Source organism: Suncus etruscus, chromosome 14 (genome assembly GCF_024139225.1).
Source record: "Suncus etruscus isolate mSunEtr1 chromosome 14, mSunEtr1.pri.cur, whole genome shotgun sequence".
NCBI classification, from domain to species: Eukaryota; Metazoa; Chordata; class Mammalia; order Eulipotyphla; family Soricidae; genus Suncus; species Suncus etruscus.
The window spans coordinates 95792712-95817980 of record NC_064861.1 but is presented as its reverse complement, the minus strand read 5'-3'; the positions used below and the strand labels follow the sequence as shown (position 1 = coordinate 95817980).

General features: G+C 47.5%; 2 protein-coding genes and 1 non-coding gene across 3 annotated transcripts in view; 1 reads left to right on the top strand and 2 right to left on the bottom strand.

Annotated features, from left to right (window-relative positions):
* Nucleotides 1–117: 117 nt before the first annotated feature.
* On the top strand, nucleotides 118–5448 carry LOC126028693 (leukocyte immunoglobulin-like receptor subfamily A member 6). The gene is made up of 7 exons (XM_049787627.1): nucleotides 118–270; nucleotides 579–863; nucleotides 945–1241; nucleotides 1417–1689; nucleotides 1899–2204; nucleotides 3243–3295; nucleotides 5425–5448. Exons 1-7 carry the CDS (start codon nucleotides 198–200, stop codon nucleotides 5446–5448), a joined length of 1311 nt encoding a protein of 436 aa, XP_049643584.1. The 5' UTR covers nucleotides 118–197.
* Nucleotides 5449–6572: 1124 nt separating this feature from the next.
* The window catches only part of LOC126028692 (40S ribosomal protein S9-like), a gene marked incomplete at its 3' end in the record, with an annotated part of 31676 nt that continues 12979 nt past the window's right edge, over nucleotides 6573–25269 (bottom strand). Inside the window, 6 exon segments of the mRNA XM_049787626.1 lie at nucleotides 6573–6610; nucleotides 11602–11652; nucleotides 11655–11743; nucleotides 12750–12936; nucleotides 18627–18787; nucleotides 18908–19017. Coding sequence (XP_049643583.1) covers nucleotides 6573–6610; nucleotides 11602–11652; nucleotides 11655–11743; nucleotides 12750–12936; nucleotides 18627–18787; nucleotides 18908–19017 — 636 coding nt within the window.
* LOC126029220 (U6 spliceosomal RNA) lies at nucleotides 7163–7265 on the bottom strand. The gene has a single exon (XR_007502864.1). It is a non-coding gene; the product is annotated as a U6 spliceosomal RNA (small nuclear RNA).

The window sequence follows — 25269 nt, the reverse complement described above, 5'->3', positions numbered from 1 at the left end:
GGAGGCGGCACAGAGGCTGGGGGAGCCACTGGTCCAAGCAGTCCCCAGCAGCTGTCCCCTGGCCCGTCCTCAGGGTCTTAGAGCAGACCCCTGGCAAACCCTTCACTTCCTGTGGCTGAAGAGGAGGAATCGGCCAGGTCACAGGACACAGAACTGGTCCCAGGCCGGGCGCTCCCAAGGGGGACACCCCTCTGGACATGTTGGCCCAGCTCCCTGGGCATATGGCACCTGTCACCCCAATCCTGTTCTTCACTGCCCTTCTCTGCCTCGGTGAGTCTCCAGGAGGGGTTCCCCACTCCTGCCCTGACCCTCAGACCCCAGACTCAGGGGCGGGTCTGCTGCTCAGTCCCTCTCAAACCCCAGACTCGACTCAGACCAGCCTGGGGCTCTTGTGGGTGGAGCGCTCACAAGTGGTTCTTTCAGGGCTGTGCAGAGGCTCCAGAGACCAGGTGCAGACAGGTGAGTCCCCCCACAGTCCCTTCCTCAGCCCAGGGGGTGGGGAGCACATGGGTCTGTGAGGAGCCTAATAGGGGTCTCAAGGGAGGAAGACCCTGACACTTAGGCCTGATCCTTACCAGGAAGCCTGCCAAAACCCTCCATCTGGGCTGACCCAGGCCCCCGGATCCCCAGATGGGGCTCAGTGACCATCTGGTGCCTGGGACCCCCGAAGGCATCCGAGTTCCGTCTGCATACAGTGAGGGATTCCAAGTGGGAGTACATGGAGGAGTCCCCGGCCCACAGAGGTCAGGCCTACATCTCCCTCCGGAATCTGAACGTCCACAGGGCAGGGCAGTACCAATGCTCGTACACCAGCGCCCACCACCGAGCACAACGCAGCGACCCCCTGACCCTGGTGCTGACCGGTAAGAGGGAGAGTGGGGCCACCACATCCACACGAAGGAGGGTGCTGTGAGACACCCCTAGAGCTGCTGTTTCTCCCCCAGGACTGTCTTCTGCACCCTTGCTCAAGGCCCACCCGAGCCCCGTGGTGGCATCAGGGAGGAGCGTGTCCCTCTCCTGCAGCTCCAGCAACATGAAGGGCACCTTCCACCTGCTGAAGGAGGGAGACGCTGAGCCTCGACACCTGGAGCCTCAATTTTCTCAGGGGAGGTGGCAAGCGAACTTCTCCCTGGGCCCCGTGAATGCCTCTCATGGAGGCAACTATACTTGCTACCTTTCTGCTTCATCCCAGCCCTACTCATGGTCTCTGCCCAGTGCCCCTCTGCATCTCCAGGTCACAGGTAGGGACTCCCCTCTTTCTTCGCCCAGACCAGCACCCTGAGCCGTACAGTGATCATGCGGGGCTCAGTGTGGGATCTGCATTCTGGGGTAAATGCGGCAGGGGTGGCTGCTGCCTTCGCTGAGCCCACTGGGCCTTGTGGGTGTCCTCTCACTGTCACTGTCCCCCATCCCCAGATGTGTTCGACCCTCCATCCCTGTCAGCACAGCCAGGCCCCCTGGTGCAGTCTGGGGACAATGTGACCCTGCGGTGCAGCTCCGAGAAGTTCAGCGTCTTTGCTCTGACCAAGGGTGACTCACCCCCGCACAGCCTTCATGGGCAGCCGAGCCCCAACTTCCCCCTGGGCCCTGCGAACGCCTCCCATGGGGATCGGTACCGCTGTTTCGGGGGACACCAACTCGACGTCCTGTGGTCGAAGCCCAGTGACCCCCTGGACATTCTGGTGGCAGGTGAGGGGTTGTCCGCGGGCACAGGAAGGGGATAATACGAGGGGGAGAGGCCAGGAGTGGTCACAGGGGAGCCATAGTAGCCACTCAGGTTGGGTCAGTCCCCACCACAGCCCTGCCCGCATGGACCCCACAACCCAATTTGAGTAACCCCTCCATGTGTGAGCACATGTACCTTAAGCAGCCACCTTCTCACCCCTCTACCATCACAGGGAGAGGGATGGGCAGCAGCCCTGAGCTCTGGGCACTGCCTGAGAGGCACGTGGCCGCAGGAGGGGATGTGACGCTACTGTGTCGCTCGGCTGACAGCGCCGACACCTTCTACCTGGCCCAAGAGGGCTCAGCCGCCGAACCCCTGCGGTGCCTCCTGCCCCACCCAGCCGCCCCCTCTCAGGCCAACTTCACCCTCCGAGGCTTGGGCCCTGCCCAGAACATCACCTACAGGTGCTATACCTCCAACAGCTCCGTCCCCCACCTGCTGTCCCCACCCAGCCATCCCCTGCAGCTCCAGGTCTCAGGTGAGGTGCTCCATCTAAGGGGTCCAGGGGGAAAGGGCAGTTCCAGGGGGAGGGGTCACAACCTGGGGGGAGTAGAGGAGGTTCAGTGGCAGGGAGGGGCTCAAGGAAAACCAGTCAAACCCAGTGGGCAGAGGGTGGATGGAGCACAGACCCAAACTAAAACAAGTCAGAAGCTCCCAGGTGCCCCCAGACCCTAGCCCAGAAACCAAGTCCAGTAGCATCCACCAAGGCCTGATCCCCAGTTTGCTGACGGGCAGGACAGTGGGCCAGAGGAGAAGGTGGGGATTCCTCAGCACATCCTCATTCCCCTGCATCTACTGGGGCCAAGGACAAGGAGGCCACAGCCTGGAGATGGACCAGCCTGACTGGCTGCAAAGGGTGTGGCTGCCACCCTGCCTGGACTGGCCATTTCCTTTCCATTGCTGTCCCCATCACTGTCCTCCTTCTGTCGCCTCTCCAAGTGGCACATGGCCCCTCCAACTCCCATGTGTCCACAGCCCCTGTGGTAGTGTAGGGATGTGAGTACTCTGTAGAGGGGGCCCTGGGCCAGAAAGGGGAATGAGACTCTAGGACAGGTGTTTGTCCCCCCCCAGGGACTTCGAGGCTGAAAGTTTTGAGGAAAGAGCTTCTGAGGCTGCAAGGGCAGCTCAGTGGGTGCAGCCAATGCTGCCCCATGCGGGGTATGTCCAACTCCATGTCCTAATCTCAGGGGTGACTCTGGACCCACGTAAACTGGACTCCCTAACCCTGTTCCTTGGACTGTCTGGTGCCCTGCTTGGCCTCCTCCTCCTCCTCCTTCTCTTCATTCTCCACCACTGCCACCAGGCTGGACACCAGAAGTCGAGTGAGTGGGGGGAGAGGCCACCCAAGGCCCCTGCCCCAAGCCCCAGCCCCATCCAGAGAGATGGCCCAGTGACAGCTATAGGGGGATGGATGTCTGGGGATTCAGAGACCCCAAGGCCTGGGGCAGGGCAGGGCTAATGGCTAAAAACATTTCAAGGGCCCAGCCAGAACATGTTTCCCTTCCTCTCCCCACAGACACCGCCGTCACTCACACACAGTCTGAGGATGGGGCGCAGTTGAACCCCCAGGTGAGCCTGTGCTGGCCCAGTTCTGTCTGGGGTTCCCTCCCTCCCCACAACTCTAGCTGTCAGAGGACTCCAATGAGCTCAGGCTCAGGACTAAGAGACGCAGCCTGACGCCCCCTCCTGCCTCCTGGTGTGCAGTTGGGTGTCAGGGCACATGGCTCAGTGGATCCCCCTGGGCTCCACTGTCGCCCAAGTCCCAGAGCCCATGTTCGGACAGAGAGCTCATCATTGACACTCTCACATACACACTCACTAACACAACCAGGGACTGGAGTGGTGGCACAAGCAGTAGGGCGCTTGCCTTGCATGTGGTTGACCCAGGACAAACCTCAGTTCAATCCCCGATGTCCCATATGGTCCCCAAGCCAGGAGCCAGGATCAGTCCTGGCAGAATCAGTACTGGCAGAGTATGTGGGATGCTGGGGATCAAACTCTGCTCAACTGTGTCTAAGACAAGCACCCTGCCTGCTGGACTGTCTCTGGCTCCATGGGAACTTTCTGTTTTGCTTTGGTTTTGTTTTGGGGGCCAAACCTGGTGGTAATCAGAGCTAACTCCTGGCTCAGAAATGGCTCCTGGCAAGTTCAGGGAACCATAAGTGACACCGATAATTGAACCCAGGTTCGTCCCAGGTCAGCCGCGTGCAAGGCAAATGCCCTCCTGCTGTACTGTTGCTGCAGCCCCTCCGAGGGAAGTTTTAAGTGCTGTAACACGGGCTTGTGCTATTGCATATGGACATCCTGTTCTAAGAATCAGGACTCAGCATTTTAAACGGACTCTTCTTCCCCTCCCTCACCCTTTTCGTTGCATTTCCCTTCCTTTTTCCCTTCGTCCTTCCCTCTAGGAAACACCACTGGCTCTTGCAGCCTAAGGAGCTTTTTGGGGTTAGATTGGCTTTGATTTGGGGGCCACAGCCATTGATGCTCAGGGCTTACTCCTTGCTCTGTGCTCAGATCACTTCTGGCGGTGTTCAGGGGACCATATAGGGTTCCAGTGATTGAACCCAGGTTGACCGCATGCAAGGCAAATATCCTCTCTGCTATACTACGGCACTGGACCGAGGTTTTGTTTTGAGGTTTTTGTTTTGTTTGTCTCTCTGTAGCCACTTGGGGCTCAGATGACTAGGGATCAACCTGGGCTTTCTATGTGAAATACATATTCTGCAGCCCATGTGGTGCTGAGGGTCAAACCCAGTGTTTCTGATGACAAGCAGCACGAGCCTCTAAAACCATCTCTCTGTTCCATGTGGGCCTCAGGCACTTTGCTTGTCTTGAACTTCCATACAGAAGCGAACACATGCAGGATTGGAAAAGCCTTCTCTCAGGCTCTTTTCATGGCTTTCAAATGGCTGAGTAACATTCGAGATCTTTCTCTTCTCTTCTCTCTCCTTTCCTCTCCCCTCCATTCCTCCCCTCTTCTCTATCCCTCCCCTGCAACTCAAGCATACGCTCCACACTTTCCTGCCCATCTTCTCAGATTTTTTTATTTGGGGAGATTTATGGCCCCACACAAGAGTATGAGAGTTGTAAGAGATTCTAATTCCAGCATCCCATGTTCCCCTGAGCCTGCCAGGAGCAATTTCTGAGTGCAGAGCTAGGAGTAACCCCACAACAACAAAAAAAATGTGAAAGAGAGTAGAAGGAGGAGAAACAGGATTATAAATAGGAGCATTTAACCTGCATTCTTGAAGCATGAGATTTGTAGTGGTTTGCTTGTTTTTGTTTTTGTCTTGGGGCCACACTCATGATACTGCTGGCTCTGTACTCAGAAAGCCCTCCTGAGAGGCTCAGGTAACCATACAGAATGCCCTGACTCACTCCAGTTTCAGGTTTTTGTTCTGTTTTTAGTTTTTGGTATTGGGGCCAAAACTGGAAACACTCAGGGGTTACTCCTGGCTCTGTGCTCAGAAATCACTCCTGGCAGGCTCAGAAGAACATATAGGAATGTGGGGATCAATCCCAGGTCAGTCCTCGGTTGGTCGCATGTAAAGCAAACTCCCTGCTACTGTGCTATCTCTCCAGCCCCAAGTTGTGCAGTTTTAATAGGGATTGCAGTGGTCCTGGATAATGCTCAGTGCAGAGCAGCCACAAATCTTCCAAGCTATTCTGTCCTCTTCCATTATTTCTCTTAACAGGTACCAAATTCGCTCCAGTATTGATTCCTAGGTGCTTGTTCTTGAGACAGTTGCAAAGGGATACTTTTTCCTCTAGTTCCTTGTTTTTTATAGGAATAGAGCATATTTCTGTGTATTGACTTTGCAGCCATTAGTATTGGTTATTCTCTCACTCATATCATAGCTTGATGGTTTCTTTTTCTTTTTTCTTTTTTTTTATCACACCCAGCCTTACTCAGGGGTTACTCCTGGCTCTGTGCTCATAAGTAGCTCCTGGACATTGAGGGATTTGAATTGGGATCCGTCCTGTGTTGGCCACATGCAAGGCAAATACATTACCACTATGCTGTCGCTCAGGCCCCTCTTCATGACTTCTTATTTGATGTAGTGTTGCTCAGGGATCAAACATAGGACAGTGAGCAAGTCATACATAGGCCACTGTGCCTGCCTTGTTAACTTGTTGTCTGAAAACAACATTTATATGGTGACTAGAATTTGTATTCCAATACGAATGTTTTAACTTCTATTTCTTGCCTAGTTTCTTTGGTTAGTTCTTTCTCTTTTCTTTCTTTTTCTCCTTTTCCTGGCCTAGTTTTGCTATTAGTAACTGCTGACTTCATAGAATGTTATACTTGTTTCCCTTCCTCTTCAGTTTGGAGGAAGCATGGAGCATTAGATCCTCCACTGTACTCAGAATCACAGTAAAGGGAGTCTTCAGCGAAACTGGTCCTCAATCTTCATTCTGGGGAGAGCTTATGTGGATGTCAATTTCCTCCTTTGAAACCATTCTGTTCGGACTGATAGAATCATGTTCTGTTTCTTAGCAGAGTGTTTCTAAGAATGTTAGATTATTCTAGATTGCCCAAATGCTTAGTGTAGGGCAGTGGGAATTCTTTCAGTACAGTCTGTCCTCCTCCTCCTCCTCCTTCTTCTTCTCCTCCTCCTCCTTCTTCTTCTCCTCCTCCTTCTCCTTCTCCTTCTCCTTCTCCTTCTCCTTCTTCTTCTTCCTCTTCTTCTCCTTCTTCTTCTTCTTCTTCCTCTTCCTCTTCTTCTCCTTCTTCTTCTTCTTCCTCTTCTTCTCCTTCTCCTCCTTCTCCTTCTCCTTCTCCTTCTCCTTCTCCTTCTTCTTCTTCTTCTTCTTCTTCTTCTTCTTCTTCTTCTTCTTCTTCTTCTTCTTCTTCTTCTTCTTCTTCTTCTTCTTCTTCTTCTTGTCATACCGGTGGCACTCAAGGGTCCCTCCTGGCTCTGCGCCCAGAAATTGCTCCTGACAGGCTCAGGGGGCCATATTGGATGGCAGGAACCAAAGCCACTGTGCTATTGCTCCAGCCTGTCCTATGTCTCTTAATGGGAACTTGGACTCCTGTATTGACTCCTGGGAGTTTGTTCTTGGGACAACTTCAAAGGGATTCTTTTTCCTCTAGTTCCTGGATTTATGTATGACTGTAAGATTTTATGTTTTGGTTTTTGGTATTTTGTCTGTTTGGTTTGGTTTGCTTCAGCGGGGGAGGTTGTTGGGGCCACACCTGGTGATGCTCAGAGATCACTCCTAGCTTTGCGCTAAGAAATTGTTCCTAGCTTGGGGGAACATATTGGATGCCAGGGGATCGAACTGTGGTTCTTCCTGGGTTAGCACATGCAAGGCAAATGCCCTACCACTTGCACCACCCCTCCAGCCCCTTGTGTTTTGATTTTGCATAACATAGTAATTTCTTCCTTGGCACGTTAATTTTCCTCTTTTTGTTTTTTTTATTCACTGCAAAAAAATATGGAACCCTTCATAAATTTGCGTGTCATTCTTGCACAGAGGCCATGCTAATCTCTGATCATTCCAATTTTAGTATATGTGCTGCTGAAGTGAGCACAATTTTACTCTTTTTAAAAATTGTGCTTTGGGGCCAGAGAGATAGCATGGAGGTAAGGCATTTGCCTTTCGTGCAGAAGGTCATCGGTTCAAATCCCAGCATCTCATATGCTCCCCTGAGCCTGCCAGGAGCAATTTCTGAGTGTGGAGTCAGGACTAATCCCTGAGCGCTGCTGGGTGTGACCCAAAAACCAAAAAAGAAATTATGCTTTCCCTGTTTTTTTCTGAATCTATCTATTTACAAACACTCAAAGTGATTTAAAGGATTTTTTGTTTGCTGTATTAGGAAGGTTGTGTGTCCCTCCAACACCCTATAGTGCTCAGGTCACTCCTGGCACTGCTCAGGTGATACTAAGTGGTGCCAGGGATCACAATGGGTCAGCCCATGCAAGGAAAGCTACTTAATCTTTGCTCTCTTTGGGCCAACTAAAAGTTTTCCAGAAAAGCATTACATTAGCAAGTCTAGAAAATACACTGGAAGCATTTGGGAGTCGGGGTTGTCTATTATCTGTCTCTTTGTTTTTTCTCCAGGTGTATATAAACCATGAAGATCCCCAGGGAGTGACATATGCCCAGGTGAACCATGCTAGGCTCAGGCAGCAAGTAAGCACTTCTCCTATATCGGGCTAGTGGTTGGCACAAGACTAACAGATGAGTAGAGGGGCTGGCACAAAAGATAAATCAATGGGTAGAGGCTCCTGGCTTTGTTCTATGCCAGCTACATACTACCCCTCCTTCTGTTTCAGGCTGAACCTAAAGAACCCTGCGATGTGACTTATGCCGAGCTGAACCACCTTGCCCTCAGAAGAGAGCCAACAGCCACTTCCTCACCAGAAGAGATGCCTGAAAACCACAGTGTCTACACATCTCTGGCCATTCACTAGCACAGGACCAGAGTGGTCTGGGGAGCGTGAGCCTATGCCCTTCACACTTCTCAGGTGCCAAAGGCTATGACAGAACAAACACCCTCAGAAGTGAGAACTGTATCTTCATATATGACGGGGGCTACTACACTAAAACTGCTTCCACAGCCAGCTAACAAATTGCAGACTCTGGTATTTGGTAACTGATTCCAACTGCAGATTTCACAGCTAACTCTTAGAGTCCTAGGAAGCTGCCATGAAGATCTTATGATGGGGTGGTCAGCAAGGCCTGCTTCAACCAAAAAAAATCTAAAGATTTGATGGATTCAAGCTGAGAGTCGAGAGCCCTCACTTCTGGGCACAATAAGGGAGAGTGAAGGCTCTGAGGTTTCCCAAGCCACTTCTGCCTGACATGGTTTCTCATCAGAGAAGGGGAAGCAGGCCCCCCTCTTAGTCCTGAGTATCTGAAAACCCCCAAAGCAGATTGGTCCTTGGAGTCATATTTGACAGTACTGAGGCGGTAGTCAACACTCAGACTTGAAGAAAGTAACACTGACCTGGACCTCAACTGTACAATACATTGGTTCTGCTACCCCCAAACCCCATCCTGGGCCCTAACCTCACCTGCCTTTAGCACTAATTCATAATGCAAACTGACTTGATGCCACTAATTGTGCTTCAAGATTTGCTAACAAACAATAAAAATCACTTTAAGAGACAGGGGAAAGAATCTCAGCTTTGTGGGCTAGTCCCAACTCTTCTCCATCTCACCCTTACTTCCACAAAGAAATGTGCCCTTTCCTCCCTATGCCTAAGAATGACCCTCCCATCCCAGATGACTGACACATTCAAGATGCTTGTGCCCCAGGCCCCCTGGGCTGACCACTTAGTCCAGGGGACCGAGATCCCCTGGCGGGTCTTCAGGGCCACGCCTGGTTAATCAGGCCCTGGGGGGAGGGGGGTGAGAAATTCCTCCCTATGCATCCAAAAACTACAGAGGCAGGGCTGGGCTCAGAACACTCTGCATGCCAGGATTTCTGGGTGTCTTTGAATGGTATGTTGGGGGCTCTGGGCAGGACAGCTAGCCACAGGCCCCCTGGGCTGACCACTTAGTCCAGGGGACTGAGATCCCCCCACACCAGGCGGGTCTTCAGGGCCACGCCTGGTTAATCGGACCCTGGAGGGAGGGGGTGAGAAATTCCTCCGTATGCATCCAAAAACTACAGAGGCAGGGCTGGGCTCAGAACACTCTGCATGCCAGGATTTCTGGGTGTCTTTGAATGGTATGTTGGGGGCTCTGGGCAGGACAGCTAGCCACAGGCCCCCTGGGCTGACCACTTAGTCCAGGGGACTGAGATCCCCCCACATCAGGCGGGTCTTCAGGGCCACGCCTGGTTAATCGGACCCTGGGGGGAGGGGTGAGAAATTCCTCCCTATGCATCCAAAAACTACAGAGGCAGGGCTGGGCTCAGAACACTCTGCATGCCAGGATTTCTGGGTGTCTTTGAATGGTATGTTGGGGGCTCTGGGCAGGACAGCTAGCCACAGGCCCCCTGGGCTGACCACTTAGTCCAGGGGACCGAGATCCCCCACACCAGGCGGGTCTTCAGGGCTACGCCTGGTTAATCGGGCCCTGGGGGGAGGGGGTGAGAAATTCCTCCCTATGCATCCAAAAACTACAGAATCGCATGGGGGCGTGAGCCCCCAAGCGCACTTTAAGCATAAAGAGTATTCCTTATCCTTATGTTATGTTTTGCATATCCAAAATGTTCATTTTGTATTCTGCCCTATCCCACAACCCTACAAAGCTCTTTTGTACTCCTTAACTCTCTAACCCCCAAATGTCACTAACCTACATTACTTTTTTTAACTTCAGTACTGCACAATCCTAATCACAGACCAAAGCCGTGCATTGTGTGCAACAACCCCAAACTGTTTCAAGATTCATAAAATGGACACGTATTTCTTTAGAATATTTTGTGTTTTTTCTCTGACAGCTATATTTCTTACTAAATGTTGTCTTATACAGTGATGATTCTAACCACTTTTTATCTTCTCTTTATGAGCTGTTCAACAAGGAATTTTGGTGAAAGAGTCCCCCAATTTAATCCTTATGATTGAACCATATCATGGGTATTGTTGGACTTGTTCTTATGGTCCCCATATGCACCAATAACGCCACGTGGCATTGCTCCTTTTTTGCATAGGCACATAAAAATGGGAAAATACTATACATACAAATAAGATCCTATCTAATAGAGATTGGAACACACAAATCTTGTAGTGCAAAGGGACCTTACACCCTGAACATTAACATAATGACCTGGCACAGACCTCAGAAGAAAGGGCATTTTCCATTCACCCCTGAACCAGGGAAGCCATCCACGAAACATCCAGGCTGGTCTATAACATCACCTGGAAGCAATCCTCTACCACGGAAGCCCCTACACTGCTCAGACATCGACCTGCTCAAAAGAGACTTCCCTTAACACTGAGAAGACTTAACAACAACAACGACCTGCTTACAGGACAGGGCGCCCTGCATTGCCCTTTGATTGTGAGGTGAAAGGAGAGGACCCTCCACATCCTGACTTCAATGTAGGATATGCAGATTTCAGGATCTTTAATACAGAAAGATGATACCAACAACAGAGACTGTGTGAAAAATAAAGGTGTGTTGGCACTACAGACCATGTCTTGGATTGGACGATCTAGCTTGCCTGGAGCCTAGAATTGGTCTTGTGCCAGGAAACATCAGGGGTCGGGTCTCTTTGTATTTAGGCCAAGGTTATTCCTTTCCATGTCCCTCATATTTTGGTGGGCCTATGCAAACAACAATTGCCACTCTAACACCACTTTTACTGTGCTCCTTTGACTCTAATCCTTAAAACGCACCCACTTAAAATTTGAGGTTAACTTAAGCTAATATGCATGTACATGGAAATGTAGAAAAATACTATGCCTGTAATGTTTAAGGAGTTACATAAGTTTTATGGCTTTAGATTGCCTTGTGTGCTGTTAAGAAATATTATAATGTGTTACAATCTGAGGACTTGAGGGACAAAGTAATTGTACATGGATTCTGTCTTATTTATCTTAATGTTCTTTGGCTGAAATTTCAAAGTTAAGATATCAGCAAGGGGACTTCTGAGAATTATATTATGGGTGATTGATTGTCCTTCCACTGTAACTTTACCTTGTCCTCTTTCTTTGCATCTTTGTTCTCATAATGAAAAATAAAAAAATTAAAAAAAATGATAATGATTACTAAAAAAAAAAAAAAGATGCTTGTGCCCTCCTGTGGTGGTGAGTCAGGGAGTGTGGTTATGTGCCAGCAGCGAAAATGAACATCAGGAGACACAATTCCAAAGCCTTGGTCTGTTTTATTTTCTAGATGAAAACTAGACACTCCCTGCTGGTAGGAAACAAAAGGACAGGGGCTTAATCCTCCTCCTTGTCAATGCCAGCTCCAGCCCTCCCTGGCCCTTCTTGGGTTCTTCCTCTTGACGCGGCCCAGGCATCCACTCCGTACAGGGAGTGGAGCGAGAAGTTGATGTGCTTCTGCAAATTTAGGCAGACAATAAAGAAGGGAATGTTTAACACCTGCTTTAGGACACTGGGGGGGGGGGCATCGAGGAAGGGGTGAGGACCTCACAAGGCCTGGCCCACTCTATTCTCTTCTGTTGCTGCCTGGCTGGGCTGAGTGCATGAGAAGGGAAGGACAGGGGACAGTGATAGCACAAGGTATAGGATAGTGCATTTGCCTTGCACTCAGCCAACCCAGGTTTAACCCCCAGCATCCCATATAGTCCCCTCAAGCCGGCCAGGAGTAATTGCTAAGTGCAAAGCCAGGAGTAACACTGAGTCCCATAGGAGTGGTCCAAAAAAACTTCAAAAGAAGAGGACAGCCAGAATTAAAACGAAGTATGGTGCTGGCCACAAAACTTTGGAGCCTGGATTTTTTTTGATATTCTGACCACACCAGAATGACAATCAGATAGGACCATCATCCCAGACGTAACAACCAAGATCAAGCTAGCTGAAATCAGCTCAAGAGAGGCTATTTACTGCCTACACGTTAATTCTCAGGGTTGAAGGGCAAAGACAGGAACTCAGTTTGCAGTTGCCCCACTCACTACTGCAGCACCAAGTACCAGGAACCAGTTCACAGGAAAGCCCCAAATGCAAAAGCCCACTTGGCCAGCACTGAGGACAGCAGTAGAACCAGTGAGACTAGTGAGATATGCTGTCCAATAGATGATAACAGTGGTTATATATCACCAGCAGGACCCACACCGAGCCATGATGCCCCATAATGGAAGGAAGGTCCCCATTAACTATAACTATCCCATCGAGAGCTGATTACCTGTCCCACTGCCACATGCTGGCAGGAGCCTTCACAAGGTGTATGGCTCAGGCCTCAGTGACCCCTTGCTGGATTACAGGGGAGTAGGGGGTGTGATGCTGCCCCTAACTCTCCACAAGCAGTTTCATCGGTTAACCTGCACCCTCAAGAGTTTAAACCTTTCACCTCCAAGGGCTGCACAAGAGAGGCAGTCACTTAGTGAGACTGAGCTCCAAATAGGCATAGTTGGGAGATCTCAAAAAGCCCCTGCCCGTACCTGATGGGGCGCTGGTGGATGAGCACGCAAGCATGGTGGATGGACTTGGCCAGGCCCAGCTTGAAGACCTGCGTCTGCAGGCGCCGCTCCAAGAAATCCTTGATCTTGAAGCCCAAAATGTAACCCAGCTTCATCTTGCCCTGGTCCAGCATGCTAATGCAGACCAGCCGCTGCAGCAGGGTGTTGCCTGCAAAGAGGAGCACAATCTGACCTCAGCCAAAACTCAAGTGGTGAGACCCATCAGGCTAAAACAGCACTGAGAGCTAGGGCCATAGTGCACTAGGTAGGGCACTTGGAGTGCATGCGGTAGACCTGGGATTGGGCAGATCGTTTGAGGCACCATGGGCACATCAATTATGAGACCTGCCAGGTATGACCCAAACCCCCACCCCATCCAGTAAAAAGCTCAAATCTGAAGAGTACAGAAATAGCCAAGCAGGGAAGGTGCCTGCCTTGTATGTGTCCAACCCAGGTTCCATCGCTGGCATTCCACATGATCCTGAGAGTCCACCAAGAATGGTTGCCACACCAAATAAACAACAAAATAAAATGAAGATTTCCAAAATAATGTTCAATTTAGTGATATGTTGACTAATCTAGATATAAAGGATAGACTTACTGGTTGTTATTTTGTACTGTGTAATCAGAGTGGAGCTAATTTTAAATGTATGATATTGGGGTTGAAGTTGAAAAGGGACTTGAACGAGTTAAATAGTTTAAAAAAATCTCTGCATATACCAGGAAAGCCTCCAAAAGGAATCTAATGTAGTCTAGTCTAGTCTCTAGGATTAGAGACTGACATTAGAGAAAGCGAGGAATGAAAAGGGACATGAACAAGTTAAAAAGTTTAAAAAGTCTCTGCATATGCCCAGAAAGCCCCCAAAACGTTAAGGTGACCACAACTGAAAATTCACTGAACCTGTACAACCTGTTATTGTGTCTGAAATAAATGTTCCAAATGTTCCCTAAAACGTAAAAGTCACTAAACTTCCTGAAATCAACCGTCACGCTGTGTTCTGTAAATTTTCCATTGTACTGGAGTATTATAAAATAATTGCTGGATTTGTGATCAGGGCTCTCAACCTCTAGCCATATGGCCATGCTGGGTGCCCAGGCATATATGCTTAAACAATAAAACCCTTGCTTTTACATGAACTTCGAGTCTTGGTGTCATTGAACAGCTCTCTGGTCCTTTCAAAGTGAAGTGATAGCAGTGAGTATGGTACTTGCTTTACATGTGGCTAACTCAGGTTGGCTTCCCAAGTACCAAGCCTGCTATAAGTGATACTTTATTACTCCACTCTCCCAGTTTTTGTTTGCTCACCTTGAGAGGCAGACCTGCCCACATATGTGTAGGGTCTTTGGCTTCCTGTTTTGCTCACCAGGAGGATAAAGGGAGGTTCGGAAGTGGGATTAAGAGAAGATTCAGCAAGAGAGGGTCTGGTAGAGACAGATTTGAATGGAAGGATACTTATGGAGCTGGCTTAAAGGGAGCCACACATGGTGGCTAGGGCCATGATAAAGTTGATGTATCCAGAAACCTGACTGTCTGTGGATTATTTCCTCGACACCACTCTGAGACAGCCAGCTAGAGGGGGTTGCAGGAGTGTGGCCTGGGCTGGCAAGAAAAGCCTCACCCTCCATCCATCTCACCAGCATCCACTACCATGAAGGACTTTATAATTAATATTTAATTCAACATTTTAGTGCCCAGATGTTGATTTGAACCATGGACTGAAGAGACTGCAATAATGGTGAGCTTCTTTTCTGTGTGTATGATTTTGGCTCTTTTCAGCTGGAGTAAGCTCAAAAACCTGGGCCACCATGTGGAGCCTTTTCTAAACATGGCAGAGTCCCCTTCTGGTGTCACAAGGGCCAGTAAAGGAGGGAAGGTGAAAGCTTGAATCACCCCCATCCGAGGCCCATGACTGAGATTTTTCCACAAAATGTCCTTTTTCCAAGGACCTCGGCCTTCTCAGATATTTATGGAAAGCCATGATTAGAAAAGGAACAGGAAAAAAGTCTTCATTAAGAAGGACTGATTTCTCTGGATTAAGACCTCAGCCAGGACACTGATTTAAATTTGAAACTTCAGACTTTGGACTCAGGTGACCTTAGTTCAGGGGTCTCAAACTCGCGACCCGCAGGCTGTTTGCTGCCCTCCGTACAATATTTTGTGGCCCACAGCCAGCCTTCAAATATCGCTGTATTTGCGATTATTCGCTTACCAAATAATCACAATAAAGTCGCATTAGTAAGAAAAAAATCACATTAAATATTCGAATACCCCGAGCAGTTCCGTTCGGGGTATGCAAATGTTTAATGCGATTTTTTGCGATTTTTTTTCTTACTAATGCGATTTTTTATCGCAAATATTCGGTAAGCAGAATCCTTTATGTGGCCCTGCCTCATCCTGACTTTACCTCCTGCAGCCCCCAGGTAAATTGAGTTTGAGAACCCTGCCTTAGTTGTTTTCAGCAGCAGCAGCAGCGACATCAGCAAGCTGCATCTTCAGAGAAGCTCCAGACCAGGCAAGTTGAACCGTGTGGCTCCCGCCCAGACCCGTCTGTGGGACCCAGGATTCCATGGAAGTAAATACACGTGGTGAACAGCCTGGGAGAAGCCCAGAGTCTGGAAAACTGGTGTTAGGTGATGAGATAAATTGGGGAAGTCCGCAGTGTATTTACATTTAGACAATTTGTTGTGGGATAAAAAAAATTTTAAAAGGACATAAAAAACAGCATGCCTAACTGAAAATTTGATTTAAAACCACTGCATTAACTTTGTTTCAGGTGGATCACTTGATCTAAGTCATTGTCTGGCTGATTTACATGTGCTTTATAGTTTTGCATAATTAATATTTCCAAGTGCGTGATGTTTTATAGTGTGCTTTAATGTAGTAGCCTGTTTTCAAAATGTATGTTCTGTATAAATGTTCTTATAATTTTGTTTAGAGAAAGGATAATGAATAGGAACAGGAAGTTCCAGGAGAAAGTGCTTGGTTAAATAGCATTAAGTAAGAAAGTTTAAATAATAGGAACAAAAAAGTTCCAGGAAATAAGCATTAATTTTAAGAGAATTTTAAGCTACGAGTATATTTTGCAGAAAACTAAAGTTTTTGGAAAGGGTGAAATGTTAATTTTCACTTGAGATGTTGTGACCTTTGGGAATATTAAGATTCCCGCCTTTGGCCAAAAGCAGATGCCAGGAAAACAAAGGATAACCTGTGATATTTTTTTTTTTTAAGAAAGGGGCAGCTATAACTCCACTCCCCCAATTTCCTGTTTTGCTCACCTTGAGTGGCAGACCTGCCCACATCTGAGTGGGGTCTTTGGCTTACTGTTTTGCTCACCAGGAGGATAGAGGGAGATTCAAAAGGGGGATTGAGAGAAGATTCAGCAAGAGAGGTGGCTGGTAGACACAGGGTTACTTATGCAGTAGCACTGAATCAGGACTCCTTATGGAGCTGGCTTAAAAGGTTTTAATTTTTGTTTTTGCTCTTGTTTTATTTGTTTTCTGGTTTTTTTTGGGGGGGTCACACATGACCCACTTGAGTAACTCCTAACTCTATGCTCAGAAGTCACTCCTGGCAGTCTCAGGGGACCATATGGGATGCTGGGATTCAAAGCACTGTCCTTCAGCATCTAAGGCAAATGCCCTACCAATATGCTATCGCTCCAGGCCCTGGCTTAAAAGGTTTAAAAAGCTTAGGAGCCACACATGGTGGCTAGGGCCTTAATAAAGTTGATGTCTCCTGGAACCTGACTGCCTGTGGAACATTTCCTCGCTGCCACCCTGAGACCACCAGCTAGAGGGGGTTGCAGGGATGTAGCCCTGGCCAGCAGAGAAAGACCTCACCCTCCATCCATCTCACCATCATCCAGCCCCATCCAGGACTCAATAATTAATATGTTTATCAGTTCTTGAGCAGAGCCAGGAGCACAGCTGGTCATGACCCCACCAAAAATCGGTTTTTCAGTATTACTATTGTTTTGAGAGTAACTGTTTAGTTAATTGTGTTCAAATTAATATCTTCCAATCTTTGCATAGAACAAATTGCAATTACTTTAGAAATAAATCTTCTCTAGGTTGTTTATAGTATGAACACACACTAAATTAAGTCATAGTATGTCCCTTCATTTGGGATCTTCTTAGATATTTGGTAGTTAAAAAAAGTCAAAAGTCTAATCTGTATAAAACATCAAGGAAAAGACTATCTGGGGCCAGACAGATAGCATGGAGGTAAGGCATTTGCCTTGCATGCAACAGGTCAGTGGTTTAATCCCACCCAGCATCCCATATGGTCCCTTGACCCTACCAGGAGTGATTTCTGAGCATATAGCCAGGAGCAAAAACCTGAGCACTGCCAGGTGTGACCCAAAAACCAAAAAAAGGAAAAGATATTCTAATAAAGCAACCTCCAAACATCTTAATCTGTGATGAGTCCCTTTCCCGTTGCAGAAAAGAAAACTTCCACTGCTCAGTGCAGGCAAATCTTTAACAAACTTTAGACTCAAGGAACCGTCCAAGGAGCCTAATCCAACTAAGTGGTAAAAGCCAGATGGAAACAGCCAAGCGACAAGAGGCAAAGCTAGGACATCACTTCAGACTCACCTTCGGTTTCAGGTTAATTGGCTTCATTTTCTAAAAAGCCTCACCTGGGTTTGAGGCAGAGCTGCAAACTTCCACTTCTGTCTGGGACAAGACACCCGGACACTCATCTTGGTCTTGGCCTGGCATCACTGCCACCTGAATGCCATCTGGCCAGACTTGAATTTCACTGTTCCCCTTGACTCGAATAAAAATCCCTTCTTCAAGTGTCAATGGATTGGAACTCCAGTCTTTGTCTATCCTCATGTATATTGTGTATATTTTTGTTCTAGGGCCCCCCAGCAAGTCTTCATCTAAAAACCTCCCCTGAGGGACCAGAGTGACAGCACAGCAGTAGGGCTTTTGCCTTGCACAGGACTCCTACCATCCTATTTGGTTCCTCCAGCCTGCCAGGAGTGATTTCTGAACACAGACCAGAAACACAGAGCTCAGAGTAACCCCTGAGCCGTGCTGGGTGTTGGCTCCCCCAAAACATCTCCCAAAAAATCTGCTAAGGGGCCAGAGTAGTAGCACAGTGAAAGGTCATTCGCCTTGTGCGCAGTTAACCCAGGATGGATGCGGGGTTCAATTCCCAGTATCCCATATCTTCCCCCCAAGCCTTTTAGGTAAATTTGAGTGAAGAGCCAGGAATAATTTCAGAACACCACAGGGTGTGATCACCCCCAAAAGATCTAAAAACCTCTACTGAAATGCCCCTGACTCCCCCTTTTTAAACAACTGCACACTGTGCTATACTTGTAAGCCCAGCAGACAGCCCAGAAATCACACTACACTGCTAGCATCAGCACACACTGTGCTAGCCCTTATTGACTGGTCTGCCCTTTGACTTTGTTCTCCTCCAAGTCAGCAGTCAACTTTAGCTCTATGTCCTGATTAAAGAAAACCTACACACGTTAGGGGTAAAGCAATTTGGCACTTTTTCGACCCTGTGATCTTTTAATAACAGCAAATTAGAAGCCGGAACTATAGCGCAGCCATAGGGCATTTGCCTTGCATGTGGCTGACACAGGTGGGGCCTGGGTTCAACCCCCGGCATCTCAGATGGTATCCCGAGCCAGGAGTGATTTCTAAGCATAGAGCCAGGAGTAACCGGGTGTGGCCCAAAAACCAATAATAATAATCATAATGGCAAATTAGAAGGTGACCCCCTCACTGCCATGCACATCAATCGCTGGTGACTGTAGGAGACCTCCCAGGAGGGAAAAGTGGGTACTGCCTCCCCCTCGCATACCTTTGAAGAGACACCGTGGGTTCTTCTCAGCATACCTTTGAAGAGACACCGTGGGTCCTTCTCATCCAGCATTAGCAACTCCCGAGTGGCCTTGTGAATATTGGTCAGCGTGAACTTGACCCTCCAGACCTCGTGCTTGTTTTGGAGCCCACCTTCAAAGGGTGCAAGAAGGTGTAAGGGGCAACAGGCTTGGGGCCTACAGAAAGATGGGGGGCCTCGGGTCCCCAAGAGCCTAAAATTCAGCCAATGGAAAAATGCAGAGAGAACCTGACCTTACCGCCACATGGATGAACTGGCCTCACCATGAGTCACTCACTGATCAGATTTAACTCCTGTCGAGGATTTCTTGAAGGGTCTCCACGGTACCACTTTTGTCTTGCCACATACCAAGCTCTGGGCCAAGACATGTTGGTGCCATGGGTCTAACTGCCTGAGGAAGTCTCAAGCTGGCAATATCCCCAGAAGTCTCAGCCAGACCTTTCCAATTACTATTAATTCCACAACTTCTCTCCCGTACTCATTTCAGTCTCTGTTTTGTTGATACACATGGAGACATTTTTCTCAAGTACCCCAAGAAGAAAAAGCACTTCTGGTTATGAAACGCATTGAGCAAGACAGTGAGGCCCAAGGTGAGTTGACCAGGGAGATATGCACCCACACTGGCTCATGAGCTGGTATCTCCTGTATACAATCTGGCTCTCGTGAGCTTTTTCTTCTTCACAATATGCAGCAGATGCCGGTCAACAAGCTCAATTGGTCTTCAAGAGAACAATTGGTGTTCTCTCTCTTTTATTTCATTATTGTATTTTTGCTCACACCCCACAGTGCTCAGTGGTTACTCCTGGCTTTGTGCTCAGGAATTGCTCCTGAAAGGCTCAGGGCACCATAATGTATGCTGGGGTTTGAACTACTGTTTGTTTGAATCAGCTGTATAAAAGGCAAGCGCCCTACCTCTGTGCTATCTTTCCAGCTGTCAAGTGAGTTTCTCGTCCATGTTGGTATTGTTCTCTGCATAGTTAGCTGTTCTGGAATCCAAACTCTCCAATCCCGAACACTAACGAGATGGGTTTCAATCAGAAGGCACTCTGCCAAAGAATCAAACACATACTTAAAGAAAGAAGATATTTTAAAAATTCTCATTTTACCCTAACTCCAGTCCACAAATCACCCTGCTAGCAGTTGCATGAGGAAGTTCCAGGAACGAAAATCATGCTTCCTCTTCCGTCTTTGCCTTTTATCTATGGACAAACATCACACCTAGAAGGTGGAACCATTCAGTTTCACTATCAATCAGACGTGCTGTATTCATAAAATCAAATGAGAAACCATGGGGGAGTTGATTGACATAAAGACAGGCAAATCCCGTAATCCTAGAAGCTGTTGTCGTTTCCTTATTAGCCAAAACCTATTGAGGATGGAGATATAGCACAATGGTAAGCCATTTGTCTTGCATGCAGCTAATCCAGGATGAATAGTGGTTCAAATCCTGGTATCCCATATGGACCCCCGAGCCTGCCGGGGTGATCTCTGAGTGCAGAGCCAGGAGTAACCCTTTTGAGCGCTACCGGGTATGGCCCAAAAACAAAACAAAACGAAAAACTGTTAAGGCATATGGATTGTTCTCTTTCTCTACACCTGAACACCTCCTGTGTGAAATTGGAGGTAAAGTGTTCCACAGTCCCTAGCAAGAAAGGGATTCGCATGCTTCCAATCCAGGTAGGACCTGAGATGCAAATCCAGTTGCTATTCCAATGCATGAAATATTACTACACACATTTGAAAAAGTAATAGGTCAGGAACTCACACCAAACTTTGTATAGCCACAAGCCAGCCACTTCATCAATTGCAATGATGAGCCAAGATGGCAACAATGGTGAACCACGATGGCAGCTTCTTCTTCAGGCTTTCCAAGCATTCTTTTTATTAAGAAAACAAAGCCCAGGCCCGGAGAGATAGTGCAGCGGCGTTTGCCTTGCAAGCAGTCAATCCAGGACCAAAGGTGGTTGGTTCAAATCCCAGTGTCCCATATGGTCCCCCGTGCCTGCCAGGAGTTATTTCTGAGCAGCCAGCCAGGAGTAACCCCTGAGCATCGCTGGGTGTGGCCCAAAAACCAAAAAAAGAAAAGAAAAGAAAAAAGAAAACAAAGCCCACCCCCAAGAACGAGAAATAGGCCAAGTGAAAACTGGCTCATTGGAGCAGGAGAGACAGCACAGTTTTAGGGTGTTTGACTTGAATGAGGCTGAAACCTGGAGGGACACAATGTGATTCTCAGCATGCCTTATGGTCTCTCAGCCTGCCAGAGTGATTTCCTCTTGCAGAGCCAGGAAAAACCCCTGAGAGCCACTGGGTGTAGGCCAGAAACCAATCATTCCATAAATAGATCAATAAAAAAGTTAAAAAAAAAGGGGGGGTGGAGAGATAGCAGAGAGGTAAGGCGTTTGCCTTTCATACAGAAGGTCATCAGTTCGAATCCTGGCATCCCATATGGTTTCCGAGCCTGCCAGGAGCGATTTCTGAGCGTGAAGCCAGGAGTAACCCCTGAGCGCTATAGGATGTGACCCAAAAACCAAAAAAAAAAAAAAAAAAAAAGTTAAAAAAGAAAAAAAGAAAAATGGCTAGTATTGCTCTGACATCGACCTGCTCAAAAGAGACTTCCTTAACACTAAGAAGACTTGACAACAACAAAGACCTGCTTAGGACAGGGCTCTCTCTGCATTGTCCTTTAATTGTGAGCTGAAACAAGAGGATGCTCTGCACCATCCTGACTGCAATGTAGGATATGCAGATTCCAGGATCTTCAATACAGAAACATGATACCAACAACAGAGACTGTGTGAAAATTAAAAGTGTAATAGCACTACAGACAATGACTTGAATTGGACAAACTAGTTTGCTTGGAGACTAGAGTTGGTCTTATGCCGGGAAACTTCAGGGGTAGGGTCTCCTTTTATTTAGGCCAAGTCTTTTCCTTTCCATTTCCCTCATATTTTGGTGGGCCTATGCAAACAATAATTGCCACTCTAACATCGTTTTTACTGTGCTCCTTTGACTCTAATCCTTAAGAAAAACAACCCACTTAAACTTTTGAGGTTAACTTAAACTAATATGCATGTGCATGGAAATGTAAAAAAGTACTTTGCCTTCAATTTTTAAGGAGCTACATAAGTTTTATGGCTTTAGATTGCTTTGTGTGCTGCTAAGAAATATTATGTATTACAATCTAGGGACTTGTGGGACAAAGTAATTGTACATAGGTTCTGTTTTATTTTTCTTAATGTTCTTTGGCTGAAAGTTCAAAGTTCAGATATCAGCAAGGGGATTTCTGAGAATTCTGTTTATGGATGATTGTCCTTCCACTGTGACTTTACCTTGTCCTCTTTCTTTGCATCTTTGTTCTCATAATTAAAAATAAAAAAATTGAAAAAAATGTTGCTTTTGGTCTTCCTAAAGTGTATTATTATCAGTATGTCAACTATGTAATGCATTTTCTTTAAATAAATTAATTGAAAAATGGCTAGTAATAACAAATAAAACAAGAAATGTAACAACAAATGAAAACCAGCTAGTGAGGCCGGAGAGTAGCATGAAGGAAGGGTGTTTGTAGAAGGATGGTGGTTCGAATTGTGGCATCTCCTATGACCACCTAAGCCTGCCAGGAGTGATTTCTGAGCCTAGAGCCAGGAGTAACCCCTGAGCGCTGTTGGGTGTGACCCCCCCCCAAAAAAAAAGAAAGAAACAACAACTAGTACCAACTGTTGGTTCTTTCTACTGTCATCCAGCTCAAACAAGTTCTCCTTGTGCCTTCCTACAGGAACTCACGTGAACACAGATCTTCTGCCCTGTTCTCTGAGGATCTTCAATGTCTCCAGTCCTTTTATAAAACTCACAAATTGTCCTCAAAATTCCAATTTTATAAATGGTTCCTCGATTGCATCTCATGGAAAGAAGAACCTAAGCACATTATATTTCCTGTTACAGATAAGCAGTTTCACTTGATTACCTCAGTATTGTGTAAAATTTTATATTTTGTGAAATTCTATATTTTGAGGCACTTACCTCAGTGTGGCTTAAAGGATTTGGCCTACTTTGCCCTTTAAAAAAATTTTTTTTTGGTTTTTGGGCCACACCCAGTGATGCTCAGGGGTTACTCCTGGCTACGCGCTCAGAAGTCGCTCCTGGCTTGGGGGACCATATCGAACACCGGAGGATTGAACCGCGGTTCATCCTAGGCTAGTGCAGGCAAGGCAGGCACCTTACCTCTAGTGCCACCATGCCGGCCCCACCTTTTAAAAACTTTTAACACACCAAAGTCCAATTGGGTTCCTATGTTCCTGGTTTCTGGTATCTTGTGTGTAAATCTGAGAACGTCTAAGGTAGTTGAAAGAACCTAAAAGATCTTGAGGTCGTGTGAGGGAGACTGAGGAGCCTTAGGGAGTCTGAGGGAGCCGGAAGTACCAATTCTACTATGGCCACATTCCAGACCCTTCATCATGGCCTCTCCCATAGGTCACTCACACAAAATCTCCACTGATCTTTCTCAGGTTTTCCTTCCTCACTGACAAATGGCACCTTCTTATATTGCAACAGATAAGACTTCACAGGGATGGGCCACACAATCTTAATGCTCAGGTCATGTTGGAACGAAGTGAATCCTAACTGGTCCCCCTCAGTAATGTATATGTAGCCTGACAAGGGAAGTGTGAGGGGCTGATATCTTCCAGAGTCCCTGCAATCCTTACAATAACCCTCTGTTCTGGTGTCCTGGTGACCACCTTTACCATTTGTTACAAGTCAGCCTCTGAAGAGGTTGACTGATGAAGGGATGGATGATGAGATCTTTCCCCTCCAGCTTGGAACATGCGTCTGCCACCCTGTTCAGCTGGCGGTTCTGAGGTGAAACAGCGGGTAAACAGCTCGCAGACAGTCAGGCTTGTGGAAATGTTAGCTTTATTCAGTGGACAAGACTAAAGTCCAAAGCCTCAGCATCAGTTCCAGCCAAAAGCCCTTCACCTTCCACAGACCCTTGTTTTTATCCCCCAGAATCAGGTTCCACCCAATGGTGGGATCAGATACAACCCAATGGTGAAAGCAGAATCAGGTACCACCCTAGGGTGGGGGCAGAATGCCAGGTCACACCTTAGGGTAGGGCACAATCACCTATCAGGGTAGGGTCAGTAACATAATAATCCCTTAAAATGTTTACATACACAAAAATTCCCCCATTTTTTTTAGTAAACAAGCAATATTGTCTACAATTATTAAAGGAAAAGCTAGTCAATAATAAAAGAGTGGCTAGGCCCCATACAAGAGCTTTTCTCCCTAGCCTGGGGAGTGCTGGGAGGATTGGCAGGCCCCCAGCCGTCCTTGTCTTTTCCCCCTGACTCCAAGCCTTCCCTGGTTGTCAGCTCAGATGGCCAGAAGTGGGTTCAGGTGGACTCTTAGGGTCCTCAGGTTCCCCCCTTCCTCCGTACTCTGGGGTGGGGGTGCACGGGGAGGAGGGCGAGCAGACATCTGGCTTCTGGTTTCCTCTTTAATTCTGGAGACCAGCTCTTGCCAGGTATGGGGTTTGGGGAGGCCCCATACCAGAGCCTTTTCTCCCTAGCCTGGAGAGTGCTGGGAGGCTTGGCAGGCCTTCAGCCATCATTGTCTTTTCCCCCTGACTCCAGGCCTTCCCTGGGTGCCAGCTCAGATAGCCAGAAGTGGGTTCAAGTGGACTTTTAGTGGTCCTCAGGCTTCCCCCCTCCCTCCGTACTTCAGGGGGGAGGTGCATGGGGAGGAGGGCAGGCAGACATTTGGCTTCCGGTTTCCTCCTTTATTCTGGAGACCAGCTCTTGCCAGGTATAGGGTTTGTCTCCCCTGAACTTCAGTCTTTCCCTGGGTGCCGGTCTAGGTGGACTCTATAGGGGTCAACAGGCTTTCCACCTATCTCTCCCTACACTAATGGGAATGTGCTCTGGGAGGAGGGCGGGCTGTTGTAGCACTAGTTTATGTTGGGACAGTCAGTGGAAATTTTTTCTCCTTGTTTTCATATTGATAGTATTGTGTGCATATATTCTATATATCCATAATATCCATCTTGTATTGTGACCTTGAAACTGCCCTACAAAGCTCATTTCTAATATTTTACTGCCACAGTCCCAACCATTACTTCCCCCCATCTTCCCATGTAGGTGCAGCTAATGTCATGAAGCTCACCACATAGAGTGATAAGTGCAGTTAGAGAACTAACAACACTGAAAACTATCATAACAATGTGAATAAATGATGGAAAAAGAAAGCTTGTCTCGAGTACAGATGTGGGTGAGGTGGGGAGTAGGTAGATCTGGGAAATTGATGGTGAAAATCCTGGTGAAGGGGGGTGTTTTTTACATGACTGTAATCATACAACTACAATTATATTTGTAATTACAGTGTTTAAATAAAGATAATTGAAAAATAAAAATAAAAGAGTGGCTGTTTGCATAAGTGCATCACAAGAAACTGTAAAGAAAAAATTCTAACCTAAACACAGAATGTCTAAAACCAGAAACATGTATCAAGGAATCAACTATAAGCTCCTGAGAAGATAAATCTAAGACGTACACAGATCCTTCGAAGAGACACCAGAAAGGTCGTATAGCAGGCGAGAAGAAACACCTTTTCTTTATTTGTAGTAGTTGGTGTAGTTGGTTTTTGGTA

Coding starts and splice junctions, on each gene's coding strand:
- LOC126028693 (XM_049787627.1), top strand. CDS start 198: ATGTTGGCCCAGCTCCCTGGGCATATGGCACCTGTCACCCCAATCCTG. Junction 864..944: donor CCTGACCCTGGTGCTGACCG/GTAAGAGGGAGA, acceptor TTTCTCCCCCAG/GACTGTCTTCTGCACCCTTG. Junction 1,690..1,898: donor CCTGGACATTCTGGTGGCAG/GTGAGGGGTTGT, acceptor CTACCATCACAG/GGAGAGGGATGGGCAGCAGC.